General features: G+C 44.0%; 1 protein-coding gene across 3 annotated transcripts in view; it reads right to left on the bottom strand.

The window, feature by feature from the left end:
- Nucleotides 1-10,476: 10,476 nt before the first annotated feature.
- Nucleotides 10,477-14,546, bottom strand: part of MATCAP2 (microtubule associated tyrosine carboxypeptidase 2) — a 61,840-nt gene continuing 57,770 nt past the window's right edge. For all 3 annotated transcript variants that reach the window (XM_064380455.1, XM_064380453.1, XM_064380454.1), the window contains one exon: nt 10,477-13,209. In XM_064380455.1, coding sequence (XP_064236525.1) covers nt 13,051-13,209 — 159 coding nt within the window. In that variant the 3' untranslated portion in view covers nt 10,477-13,050. The remainder of the gene's footprint in view (nt 13,210-14,546) is intronic.

Below are 14,546 nucleotides of genomic sequence, written 5' to 3'. Positions count from 1 at the left end.
ATTAGAAGAGCCTTTTAGGGTATCAAATAAAGGTTTTAGTTGACCAGTAGTCAACCTTAGACTAGGACGAATCCAATTGATATCACCCAGAAATTTTTGGAAATCATTTAATGTCTTAAGATTGGTGGTAGATAAAATTGGGTTTTTAAATGCAGAAAAATGTTTCCAGCTGAGATAAAAAGTGCTGTGTGAACCTGAGGAAGGAGAGAGCACCCGCTCAGCTGGGGGTGAGTCCGAGGAATCTTTTGGGAAAGGGGCTCCTTGAGAGTGTGAATAGCAGATGGCACCCCCAGCAGGGGGCACCAGGAGGACAGGGGTGTGGAGGAAGGACAGCGGTGATGTGGCTTCTCTTGGCAAGAGCTTATGATGAGTGTGGAGGGAGCCACAGGCCAGCTCTTCCAAGGCAGGCTAAGGATGTTAGAGGTGTTTCTGCCACACTGGGGAGCACTGCAGGCTGGTGCGGGAGTAGGAACAGGTAGAGGAGGGGGCCTGCAGCTGTGGTGCGGGGAGCCGGGCAGTGCTGAGACCGGGGATGCCTCATGTTGCCTGCATATTATTTTGTGCTCCTTCTGCTAAGGTGTTAGTAGAGCTGGTGGGGGCCGGGGTGGTCACACTAGTCTCAGAGAAAGGACTGAAGGGCTGGAGAGGATGGTCATGATGGCTTCCCGAGAGCCCCTCAGGGTTGACTCAGCTTTCTCCACTTTTCCCCTGACTCGGCTACTAATAGATCACACCTGTATCCCCAGAACCTGGCACATCATGGCATTGGAGAAGCAAATTCATGAATAAAGTTTAGGGAGGGAAGACAGGAGAACTACTCAGCCCCCCCAAGTCAGGTGGAATGTGGTTCTGCCCACCTCCCCAAAGAAGGCTGTGTAGCCAAGAGCAGCAACAAATAGGAGGGGGACCTGGGGTGGTGCCAGTGTCCACCAAGTCATCACCTCTCTCAGTCTCGTCACCCAGGGTAGATCCTGATGTGGGGACGGAGAGAGCAGAGAGTAGAGAAACCCCGGGGTCACCAGTGAAGCTTGTCTCTCACCTCCAGGGTCCCCTCCCTCCCTTGCTTCCCTCCACCACCACCACCCCATCCTCTCTGCAGTGTCTCTGCATCTAAGGAGCAGAGCTAAGGTGACATTTACCCACCCTTTGGGAGTGGGTCCCTGGAAAGGTGCCAGGTGAAGCCGGAGGTTGAAGCAAGTTTCAGGGCATTGACAGGAAGAGAGTGAGAGGAGCCCTGGTCAGCACTAAGAGCTTGGCTTAATGGGTGTTATGGGCCCAAACTCCTGTTCAAATCCTTGCTGGAAATTTCTATTGGTGTGACTTTGGAAAGTCACTCAACCTCTGAGCCTCAGTTTCTTTACCTGAAAAATGGAGGTATGTCTGCTATCTTGTAATATTGTCATAAGGATGAAATGAAATGTATTTGTCACAAAATCGTCACCACCATCCTTATCTTCAGGGGTGGCCAAGTGTCTCTAGGGAAGACAGGAGTGCAGTGTGGATGGAAGGGTTTGGGGAGTTCCCAGCCCACCCAAATCTATGATCTGTGGTATCAGTGATAAAAATGTGGGCAGGATGGCATTGAGAAACGCAGTACATGCCCCCAGGGTGGGGGCGATTTCCTGTAGTCTGGAGGACGTCTTTCAATCCTGGCTGCTGTCCAGAGCTGAGCAGTATACGGGGGTGGACGGCCCCCAGCCAGGCACGAGGAGACACCTCTGTGGGATCCAGCACCATACAGGGGGACGAGTTCAGATGCCAGGGCCCCATCAAAAGTGAGGGCACACAGTTTAAACCACCACTGAAAAATCAGGCAAGAGGACCCTTACTGGAAGGAGTTTCCTGGGCATGAGAGAGGCCACCAGTGGGGCCAGGAGTGACCCCGGCCTTCAGGGGAAGGCCGTAACAGGCTTGCCCTGCAGCTTTTGGTTTCGGTGTCTGCTTAGCGGGCCAAGTTCCAGTAGTCAGTGATGGAAGATGCCATTCCCAAGCACCCTGATGACTTCCATTGCGACAAATTATTTAAATTATTATTGTTGGGAAGGCATTAGGGACTCAAGTTTTACTGAGCTAAGGAGTGAGCGCAGTGGGTGGAGGATAATGAAAGGTAAATCAGATTGGAAGGAGCAAAACAAATGTCCTTGACTAAGGTGGGTGGGGTTTATGCAAATGAGACAGTCTAGATAGCATTTCCTGCAGCTTCCTGCTTTCTGGAAACTGCTTAGAAGACTGAGTAGCTGAGGTTGACCTGAGAGCTTGGTTTTGCCCCAGAAACACACAGACGGCAGAAAGGAGATGGCAGAGGTTCGGGGTGACCAGGCCACAGGGCCACTGCAGGCCAGGAGTGCAGGTGCAGCCTGCGATAGCAAGGATAAGCTTCAAAGGCAAAGGCGGGGTGCTGTCCGAGGTACCCTGGAGCCTTGCTCTTGCTTCTCCTGCTCCTCCCTTTCTCCCTCCAGGAGGGTCGGGGTGGAGGGGGACACTCTCTTTTTATCGGATCTGTATGCCTGGGTGGTCAGGTGAGGCTTGGTAATGTGGAAAACTCAGGTCTGCAAGGTCAGTGAAGTTCAAAGGCCTGCTAAAGAGAAGAGCAGAAAAAGAGGGCACTGCTTTCAACCCCGAGAGTTCTTTCTTCCACGGAGATGTTTCACCGACTCCCTCCTTCCAGGTGACCTGGGCAGGAGGAAGAAGGGAGAGAGATAAAAGGCCGTGGAAGGGATTTCCCACCTGCTTCTGTTTTCCTGCGTTCTGAGGTCAAACCACATAAGGCTTTGCTTGGTGCTTTTGGTTCTGGGAGTGCCTGATAGAGTGTCTGCTTAGCCAGCCGAATTCCGATCCATAGTCAGTGATGGAGGACACAATCGCCTACGTGTCCTGCTGACTTTCATTACGATGAATTATTTACTTAAAGGATCTATGTTCAGGGTGAGGCGCACTAAGGAAGGACTCCGGCGATGAGCAGTGAGTGTGATTGGCTGGGGTTGTGGCTGCGCTAGCACCAGCTACTTTGGACAGAGCCGAATAGTGACAGGAGCCAGCCCCAGGCCCGCTGCGTACTGTGTGGCAGCCTCTTTGTTCTGAGTTCTGAGACACCTGGGAGTAGCATTTTAAAACAGAAATTCCAGAGACGGCTTTACCTCTTGGCAAATGGGCACCATGCTTATTCTATGCATTAAGGGATCCTAAGAATTTTCTGGGCTATAAATCTTCCCCATTCCCTGGACTCTAAAAGCCAAGGACAGAATCACTCAGCATGTCTGATGGTATCACCAGACATGCTGAGTGATTGGGGGCAATTCCCCAGGCCGCTAGTTTCCTTCACGATATCCAGCAAGGAGAAATTTTTCTGGGGCAGTGGTCTTCACACATAGGTACCTGGAAGAATCACCCGTGGGGCTTTCTGAGATGTAAATTCCTAAGCCCTAACCCAGAGTCTGAGGAAGAAACACTGACTAGGCCTGGCCTGTGGCCCACTTGAATTGGTGCCAGTGCCCTGAGGCTCATACTTCGAGAAATACTGACGTAGAGGGAGTTGGTTAAAACAGAGTGCTACCGTGTGTGTGTGTGTGTGTGTGTGTGTGTGTGTGTGTGTTATACATCTTTTTTTCTAGAAATGAGGTCTCACTATCTTGCCTAGGCTGTCCTCAAACTCCTCCTGCTTCATATGATCCTCCTGCCTCAGCCTCCCAAGTAGCTGGGAACATACACCACCATGCCCAGTTTGAGCCTACCATAAATAATACTAAAGATGATAGATAGAGACGGGGATGACTGAAGTGTCAAGAACTGTGGTGGTTTATTTACTTGGAATTATGATGTGGCTTTCAATGGCTAGATAAGGGAGTCTTTCAGTAGCAAGGACAATAGCTACCCGGCCCTATGTCAGAGTTCAGTCAGGCAGCTGAAAAAGTGTAGGATGGAGTTGACAGACAGATGACAGCAGGAGAACCATTGTTACTGTGGCTATTTTATTAAGTCCTTGGCTTCACTGTCCTAATGGAGCTGGCAGTGAGGATTTTTTTTTTATTAATCTAATTACCAAACAAAACTGATGTTGGGTAAATTCTTACTAGTTACAGAACTGGTGAGCAACTGTAGCTCTAAGAATTTTTCTGAAGTTTTCTTCTGAATTTTTCTGAACTGCATTCATCATCATTTACTTATCTAAGAAGACCAAATTGCAAAGAAGCTGGAAATCAGATCTTTTCATACTTATCCCCCAGAGGGGTCTCATAGGTCTCCCGGCAAGAAGCAGTCAGACTCTGAGTAGTTTTGTTGTTGAGGCTCTTGGGTGGAAGATGTGCTGCCAACGAGGAGCAGTGAAAGCAAAAGAGGATGAAAACTTCAAAAAGCCAGCCTCAGCCTCGGCCCCCAGCATTGGCAGCTTCCAGATGGCCTCTGGAGGCTGTGGAGGCAAAGGCCTCCATTCCCGTCCTCAACATATAGTACGTTCATGTTCTCATATAATTGTCCCAGATAAAGCCAATCACATATCTAACTCCTAGGCACTTCAGAAGTTTGCCTAACAGCCCCGGGAAGGAATCTCAGTTTACAGGAGGTCTGTGTACCTGGAGGATAGTGGGCTGGGATGAGAGGGAGACAGACCTCTGCAATTTCCAGTATTTTATTTGAAAACAGTCCAGAGGCTTAAAGGATCTGAAGAATGCATTGTTACTGGGCATCCAGGGTCTGAGGAAAGCTAGAAAGCTGTTGTTTATCTAAGCAAAGGGGGTTTAAGATTAGAAACTGTGACTCTCGCAGCCTTGCCTGTGCTCTAGAAACAATGGGGCTGCGTGTGGTGGCTCATTCCTGTAATCCCAGAACTTTGGGAGGCCTAGGTGGGCGAATCTCTCGAGGCCAAAAGATCAATACCAGTCTGGCCAACATGGTAAAACCTGGTCACTATTAAAAATAGAAGAATTAGCCGGGCATAGTGGCACATGCTTGTAATTCTAGCTCCTCGGGAGGCTGAGGCACAAAAATCACTTGAACCCAGGAGGCAGAGGTTGCAGTGAGCTGAGATTACGCCACTGCACTCCGGCCTGTGTGACAGAGCCAGACTCTGTCTCAAAAAAACAAAACAAACAAAAAGAAACAATGGAGAACTCAGTTTGTGGGACACTATTACTTGTTGAGCTGAGAAGCTTCTCTTGGCCAGAGGATCTAGTGACTTTCCTGAATACCTCCTCTCTCCCACTTCTCTAACAGGGACAAAAGCTGGATTCACTGAGAAGTGTCTAAGGCAGTCGTGCTGGTGAGATAAAGCAGGATCCGATTTTCAAATTGCTCATCTCTCACACAGGTATTACTTCAAATAGACACAATGAAGTAATATTCAAAATATTTCTCAAGATGCAAATTGTAAATATACAGAGTATGTATATTGTTTTTAAGCCCAAATCATCCCAAGGAATTTTATGACAGATTTGACTGTGAAATTTACATTGGGTGGAGGAGGAAACCTTTTAGAACAGGCCTGCAGGAGACTTCGGTAACTCCCTCTCTTGGGTTCCTTAAAATATACTTATCTTACCTACAACACTGATACTTGCTTGAAATCAGAGTTTAGGTTGGGATTTAGCTGCAAGGGTCAACTTGCAAAATTAAACATTTTAGGGGGCCTCCAGCCAAAGATAAAATGCTGGAAGGGAGAAGAGTGGGAGGGGAAGGGAAAAAGGAAAGAGCCAGTGCTCCCTCTAGTGGGGAATTGTGGAGAAGCACACAGATTCTTGGTGCTCTTGGTACTCAAAAACTGCAGGATGTTCTCTGCTTGCTATTTATTTATTTATTTTTATTTTTTAGACAGAGTCTCGCACTGTCGCCCAGGCTGGAGTGCAGTGGCATGTGATCTCATCTCACTGCAACCTCCGCCTCTTGGGTTCAAGCGATTCTCCTGCCTCAGCCTTCCAAGTAGCTGGAATTACAGGCGTGTGCCACCATGCCCAGCTAATTTTTGTATTTTTAGTAGAGATGGGGTTCCACCATATTGGCCAGGCTGGTCTTGAACTCCCGACCTCAAGTGATCCGTCTGCCTTGGTCTTCCAAAGTGCTAGGATAACAGGTGTGAGCCACTGCGCCCAGCCTCTGCTTGCTAATGTCTAATTGCTGACTGGAACACTCCAAATATCTCACAATAGAGCAAATTAGATCTCCAACACAAACAAGTGACAAGAAGAATTACTCTCTTCCTCCATTCAGGAGGGTCAGTTGACTTGTAGGACCATATTTTAATAAAGATCTAACAGTAATTAACTAAGAAAGTACTCTAAATATAATAGAGGTATTTTTAAATGGCAAGAGAACAAAATATCTGGTTTATCTAAATGTGGATATTTACACCTTAGGTCATTACATATTAAGAATTTTGATCTATATGGTGACAGGATTTTTTTCACGTTTATCTCACCCCATGTTGGGGGGAAAAATATCTCCAGCACTCCACAGTCTTTTGAAATGATTGTCCACTGAAATTCTACCTATTCATAAAGTGCTCTGACAGCTTGCCGACAAGCATAGGTATCTTACATCCTGGCATCAGTTTCAAGACATTAACTCCTTCAACTATCGAAATTATAGTGAACAAAAATGGATAAAAACCATAGGTGACCGACAAGGCTTTCGCAAGTGCAGACAAAGGTTTGGATTCAAAGCCTGGTAAAATGGTTTGGCTGTGTCCCCACCCAGATCTCATCTTTAGTTCCCACATGTTTCGGGAGGGACTTAGTGGAGGGTAAATGAAGCATGGCGGCAGATCTTTTCCATGCTGTTCTCGTGATGTGAGTCTTACGAGATTTGATGGTTTTATAAGGGGGCATTTCCCTGCACAAGTTCTCTTGTCTGCCGCCATGTGAGACATCTCTTTCACCTTCTGCCATGACTAGGAGGCCTCCCCAGCCTTTTATAAATTGCCCAGTCTCGGGTATGTTTTTATCAGCAGCTTGAAAATATAGTAAATAGGTACCAGGAGTGGGTGCTGCTGAAAAGATGCCTGAAAATGTGAAAGTAACTTTGGAACTCGGTAACAGGCAGGGATTGAAACAGTTTAGAAGGCTCAGAAGAAGAAAGGAAAATGTGGGAAAGTTTGGAACTCCCCAGAGACTTGTTGAATGGCTTTGACCAAAATGCTGATAATGATACGGACAATGCAATCCAGGCTGAGGTGGTCTCAGATAGAAATGAGGAACTTGCTGGAAACTGGATTTGTTATGTTTTAGCAAAGAGACTGGTGGCATTTTGCCCCCACCCTAGAGATTTATGGAGCTTTGAACTTAAGAGAGATGATTTAGGGTATTTGGCAGAAGAAATTTCTAAGCAGCAAAGCATTGAAGAAGTGACTTGGGTGCTTTTAAAGGCATTCAGTTTTTTGGTTTATTTATTTATTATTTATTTATTTATTTAGAGACAGGGTCTTACTCTGTCACCCAGGCTGAAGTGCAGTGGTGCGAACTCAGCTCACTGCAACCTCAGCCTCCCAGGTTCAAGCAATTCTCCTGCCTCAGCCTCCAAAGTAGCTGGGATTACAGGCCTGTGCCACCACATCCAGCTAATTTTTGTATTTTTACTAGAGACAGGGTTTCACCGTGTTGGCCAGGCTAGTCTCAAGCTCCAGACCTCAGGTGATCTGCCTCAGCCTCCCAAAGTGCTGGGATTACAGGGTGAGCCACCACACCAGGCCAACATTCAGTTTTGAAAGGGAAACAGAGTATAAAAGTTTGGGAAATTGGCAGCCTGACAATGTGATAGAAAAGAAAATCCCATTTTCTGAGGAGAAATTCAGGCTGGCTGCAGAAATTTGCATGAGAGGAGCTGCATATTAATCACCAAGACAATGGGGAAAACGTCTCCAGGGCATGTCAGAGACTTTTTGTGGCAGCCCCTCCCATCGCAGGCCTTCAGGTTTAAGAGGAAAAAATGGTTTCATGGGCTGGGACCAGGGTCCCTGTGCTGTATTCAGTCTAGAGACTTGGTGCCCTGCATCTGCTGCTCCAGCAGTGACTAAAAGGGGCCAAGGCAAGGCACAGCTTGGGCTGTTGCTTCAGATGGTGGAAGTCCCAAGCCTTGGCAGCTTTCATGTGGTATTGAGCCTGCGGGTGCACAGAAATCAAGAATTGAGGTTTGGAAACCTCTGTCTAGATTTCAGAGGATGTATAGAAATGCCTGGATGCCCAGGCAGAAGTTTGCTGCAGGGGCGGGGCCCTCATGGAGAACCTCTGCTAGGGCAGTGCAGAAGGGAAATGTGGGGTGGGAGCCCCAACAGACTCCCTACTGGGTCACCACCTAGTGGAGCTGTGAAAAGAGGTCCACCATCCTCCAGACTCGTAGATCCACTGACAGCTTGCACTGTGCACCTGGAAAAGCCACACTCAACACCAGCTAGTGAAAGCAGTCAGGAGGGGGTCTGCAAAGCAACAGGGGCGAAGCTGCCCAAGTCCATGGGATGTGAGACATGGAGTCAAAGGAGATCGTTTTGGAGATTTAAAATCTGACTGCCCACTAGATTTTGGCCCCTTTGTTTTGGCCAGTTTCTCCTATTTGGCATGGCTGCATTTACCCAATGCCTGCATCCCCACTGCATCTAGGAAGTAACTAACTTGATTTTGATTTTACAGGCTCATAGGCAGAAGAGACTTGCCTTGTCTTGGATGAAACTTTGGACTCTGGACTTTTGAGTTAGTAAGACTTTAGGGGGACTGTTGGGAAAGCATAACTGGTTTTGAAATGTGAGGACATGAGATTTGGGAGAGGCCAGGGTGGAATGATACAGTTCAAATGTGTCCCCACCCAAATCTCATCTTGAATTCTCACGTGTTGTGGGAGGGACTTGGTGGGAGGTAATTGAATCAGGGGGGCAGGTCTTTCCCATGCTGTTCTCATGACAGTGAATAAGTCTCATGAGATCTGATGGTTTTATAAGGGGGAGTTTCTCTGCACAAACTCTTGTCTGTTGCCATGTGAAATGTGAGACACCTTCATCTTTCACCTTTCACCATGATTATGAGGCCTCCCCAGCCATGTAGAGCTGTAAGTGCAATAAACTTCTTTCTTTGGTAAATTTCCCAAAGACATACAATCTCAGGTATGTCTTTATCAGCACCATGAAAACTGACTAATATACCTGGTTACTTGCCCCTGATGGGTGAGGGCACCACACTCTCCTCTCCGTCTCTGCTTCAGGCTCATCTTCTTAAGGATACAGTGTCGGCTCCCATGGGCATCTGCAGGAGGTCTCAGGTGTCTCCCATAGGCCTTTGATGACCCAAGCAACTGCATTCCTGGTCTACTACTTCCCCTGGGAAGGTGCTTTTGTTCTAAACATAAGCCTTACAAAAAGCAGTAATAAAATCCTGTGAACAATCACCATTTAGCAAATGATCTTCCTCTCTGCTTCAAACACACAGGCAGGCCCACTGACTACAGTGTACATTCTTTCTGTAGCACTTTTTGGTCCCAGGAATGTGGCTGTGCCATAACCTTCTTCTGTGCCTCTTCTCTTCTCTTGTTCATCAGAGGATCTCTGGTGATCAGCACAGATTCTGCTTGATACATTCTGCATAAAAGTTTACAAGACAAAATTGTCCCTCTGAGGCCAGGCACAGTGCTCACGTCTGTAATCCGAGCACTTTGGGAGGCTGAGACAGATGGATCACCTGAGGTCAGGAGTCTGAGAGCAGCCTGGTCAACATGGTGAAACCCCGTCTCTACTAAAAATACAAAAACTTAACCAGTCATGGGGAAGAACAAGGGTTGGGAAAAAAAAGAAAACAAAAAAAAACACCCAAAAACTTAGCCAGGCATGGTGGCAGATACCTGTAATCTGAGCTCGTCAGGAGGCTGAGACAGGAGAATCACTTGAACCCAGGAGGTGGAGGTTGCAGTGAGCCAAGATTGTGTCATTGCACTCCAGCCTGGGCAACAAAAGCAAAACTCTGACTCAAAAAAAAAATTGTCCCTCTGATATGGTTTGGCTGTGTTCCCACCCAAATCTCATCTTGAATTGTAGCTCCCATGATTCCCATGTGTTGTGGGAGGGATCCCGTGGGAGGTAATTGCATCATGGGGGTGAGTCTTTGCTGTTCTCATGATACTGAATAATGAGATCTGATTGCTTTATAAAGGGGAGTTCCCCTACACATGCTCTCTTGCCTGCCGCCACGTAAGACATCCCTTTGCTCTTCCGTCTTCCGCCATGATTGTGACGTCTCTCCAGCCATGTGGAACTGTGAGTCCATTAAGCCTTTTTCCTTTATAAATTACAGTCTTGAGTATGTCTTTATTAGCAGTGTGAGAACAGACAAATAATACACCCTCTCTCCTTTTCCTTTCTCTATATGTCCCATGAGAGTATAAGCTAAAATAAGTAGGAAAAAGGCGAAGCGTGGTAAATGTAATATTTTTCTAAGAAGTAACGGCACTAGAAGACAAGCATGACTGATGTCCTTTTGACAATTACCACAAAATCAAAATAAAAAACAAGAAACACCACAATAAAAATATAATTGGGTTTTCAAAGAAAAGAAGTTACACGCATATTTAGCCATATACCTCATCTGAGAACCTCGGCACTGTTTCTTTTTATTATAGCTAGACACAAAATGCCCAAAGATATACAAAACAAACAATACAAATTTTAAACACTTTTACAAAGGGAAAATATACAGAAATGAAGACTATGGATTGATGTTTGCAAACATTAATTTACTTTGAATCTTGTCTGGTGTTTAAAACCTAACAGTTTATCAGAATTTATATTTGATATGACTATTTTTAAAATTATAGTGGACAAAACTGATGAAATTCTAATCTTCAATAGCCTATGATGAATAACTATTATAATTAAATTAATACAATCTTCAACTATTCTCCTAAGTACTCTTGCTATAATTTTGTTTATTAAAACTTTTAGGGAACAAAACTGACCTTACTGCTATCTTAGGAAAAAGAAACAACAAACTTGCATTAAATATTCAATCTCAACTTTTAAAGCTTAAAAGTTCTTTATTTCTGCTAACCTGAAACTACTTTTGGTTCACTGCTTTTAAAATATCTTAATCAATGTGATTTAAGGTCATTTTGTCTGCAGAGTGCTCATATTTTTCATCGTCATACCAAAGCAGTAAGGCAAAAAAGCAGTTCCTTTTCCAAATCAAAGGGAAAATATTCATCCATTTTAAAAGTTAGGAACTAGAACTGCTGCAAATGATCCTACCAATAGGAAATTAAGGCTGCTGTGATTTTCCTTTATATTTAAACCATAAATTTAAGATTAGCAGTGCTATTCCCTGTGAAAACTGAATTTATAACCTTTGAGCTTGAATCATAGGACACAAATATTGCCATTTCTGTTTATACTTCTGAGACATTGTTTTCATAACCACCTTTGATAAGTTTTAAGATGAAGTCAGAAAACACCACACAGTGCTCAAAGTGCATGACTCTGCTACAAGAAGATACATGCTAGAGGTGTTAAGAGCAGATTCTAGTGTTGGTGAGCATTGGCACAGTCTGCCCCAGCCTGGCACACAGATGTACAGGACACAGACCACTAGCATGGCACGTAGTGGGGGAGCAGGGGCTAAGGCCTTTCAATGCTCCAAAGTGTCTGACCCTCTACTGCCAAAAGCAAGATTTGTAGTTTTTCAAGAACCTCTGGGCACCAGCTAGAGTATATCCTGTTCACTGCAACATTCTTCTTTGAAACAAGTCCTCTTCGATATATGAAAGAGAAAAATCATGTAACCTATCCTACAAAAGATTTCCCTAAATCATTTTCTAGCATCAATGTGAACCAGGCTTCACAGTATATATCTACCAGTATTAGCACCATATTTTGGCCTGCACTGAGGTAACGATAAACTCTCAGACAGTTTTGGGTGGAAATTACAGCAGCAATCTTAAGTGGGGTGTTTGCAGCAGCATTCTTTCTGATCATTAAGTTGTATGAAAAACCATCTGAATCCATATATACATATATCCAAATACATATTGAAGCTGATAAAATACAAAGCTAGGCTAGCAGGAGAAATATAGCAAAAGAACTCTTATTTTTAAATTCAAATTGTGTCATTACTGGGTTGATGAAGTCAAAGATTTTGATAAACTATACTGACCCAATAGCACAAAGCTGGCTTTATCAACCGTCAACACCCAGAATTTCATTTTTCAGAGCACGGTCAAGTTTACTGCAGGTGCTACCCAGTCAACATCCAGAACCTGCATTTAACCAGGTCTATTTGTCCTCTGCTTATTACATATTCTGTTTAATAAAAAGGTGAGTAGCGCTGCCCCAACTATTTTGATTTGTGTGGAAAAACCTCTCTGGAATTTGTACTTATCATTTTTATAAAGGATGCAGTGGAAAAGATGTTAAAACTCTGTAAAAAATGGAAAAGGAAACAATATGTTTCAACAGATAAAAACGTAGTTAAGAGATAACTGGACAAAAAGAGGTGATTCTCTAATTTAGTTCCTATATGCTGATAAGGTGAAACAATAATGTTAAAACAATGAAAAATTTTCAAATTGCTTTTCTTCTCCCTTTATTCCTTAACATATAAAAGAATTAAGAAAGCTTAGATATAGCTAGCTTTTTGGAGCAACATAAAACTAATTTTTCAAAGGAGAATAATTACCATTATTTATCAAATAAAATATAATTTTGGAGTCTGAACAGCAATGGAATTCAGCCAGTCTCCAGTTGGAGCTGACCTCTGCACTTAGGCAGAAGCACCAGGCCAGTGCTTACTGCTCAGGCAGAAATTTATCACGCAATTTGACTAAGAGTCTTCAAAAATGCTTAGCAGTAGTATTTCCATCTGACTCTGTCGAGATTCAGGAAATAGGAGTAACTTCCTCCTGCAGCCTATAGAAACATTTTAGGGAAATAGTTTAAGATTTGTACTTAACTTAAAATTCAGCTGAATACTGAAGACCATTCTTCAGAAAACACAAGTAAACAGTCATTCTTCTTTTAGAAATCTTCTGGTGCTAACTGCACCTAACTAGTAATATATATAAGGTACAGCTTAGCTATGTCTGCCAGAATGCTCATTTCTATATGAGATCTTTCAGTTCCCTGTCAGTCAGTTCATTCACTACCATGATCTTCTCTAAGTGTTCCATATATCGGCCATGGTCCTGGAGGAAGTGAGGGACCCTCATGTTTTCAGTAACTGCCAATCCTTTTAAGCGATCCACATCTTCATAAGAAACCTGAAAAAAGGAAGATGCGTTAATTTAAAAATGTAACTACAATGTACATTTTAAGGATGAATTTCTTCCCTGGGCCTTAAATGAAAGTATACAAATCATTTGTCAAACTATTTTAATAGCTGCAAAACAACAAAAATCAGTGACTTACATTTTCTTCACTGTGTTAAATAATAATGTATTTCTCAGCCCCTTATACCATGACCATATTAAAAGAGTATTATTATTACTAATATTTTTCTGGCGACGGAGTTTGGCTCTTGTTGCTCAGGCTAGAGTGCAATCGCGTGATCTTGGCTCACTGCAACCTCCGCCACCTGGGTTCAGGCGATTCTCCTGCCTCAGCCTTCTGAATAGCTGGTATGACAGATGCCCGCCACCACACCCGGCTAATTTTTTTGTATTTCTATTTTTTAATTTTATTTATTTATTTAGAGACTGAGTTTCATTGTTGTTGCCCAGGCTGGAGTACAATGGCATGATCTCGGCTTGCTGCAACCTCCGCCTCCTGGGTTCAAGCAATTCTCTTGCCTCAGCCTCCCAAATACCTGGGCTTACAAGCATGTACCACCATACCCAGCTAATTTTGTATTTTTAGCAGAGATGGGGTTTCTCCATGTAGGTCAGGCTGGTCTTGAACTCCCGACCTCGGGTGATCCACCCACCTTGGCCTCCCAAAGTGATAGGATTACAGGCGTGAGCCACCGCGCCTAGTCATTTTTTGTATTTTTAGTAGAAACAGCGTTTCATCATGTTAGCCAGGCTGGTCTTGAACTTCTGACCTCAGGTGATCCACCTGCCTTGGGCTCCCAAAGTGTTGGTATTACAGGCGTAAGCCACTGCGCCCAGCCTAAAAGATGATTTTAAAAAGCCAAATTTAATTGAAATTTGGACCTACTCAGTTTGTCTAAAAATTAGACAACTATACTTAATATATTTGTGTGTGAGCCAGACTCTAAAACCAAACAAGTCTTCTGGCTAAATCGAAATAAAAGAATCAAGAAAATAACCAGAATATAAATGGCATATTATTAAATTAGAAAAATTAGCACAATTATATAGGGTGAGCATCTCAAATTCAAAAATGGAAAATCTGAAATGCTACAAACTTTTGGAGCACCCACATGATGCTCACAGAAAATACACATTGGAGCTTCCGGAATTTCCAATTTGGGGATTTGGGATGCTCAACCAGTAAAGAATGTAAATATTCCAAAATTCAAAAAAAAATCCAAAATCCAAAACACTTCTAGTCCCAAGCATTTTAGAGAAGAGATACTCAGTCTGTATATTAGATTCCTATTTCTCTTTGATTTAGGATACATACCGATTTGTGATGT

Source organism: Aotus nancymaae, unplaced genomic scaffold (assembly GCF_030222135.1).
Source record: "Aotus nancymaae isolate 86718 unplaced genomic scaffold, 86718_ANA_hifiasm-v0.15.2.pri h1tg000025l, whole genome shotgun sequence".
Taxonomy (NCBI): Eukaryota; Metazoa; Chordata; class Mammalia; order Primates; family Aotidae; genus Aotus; species Aotus nancymaae.
This window is presented reverse-complemented; position numbering and strand designations above follow the sequence as displayed.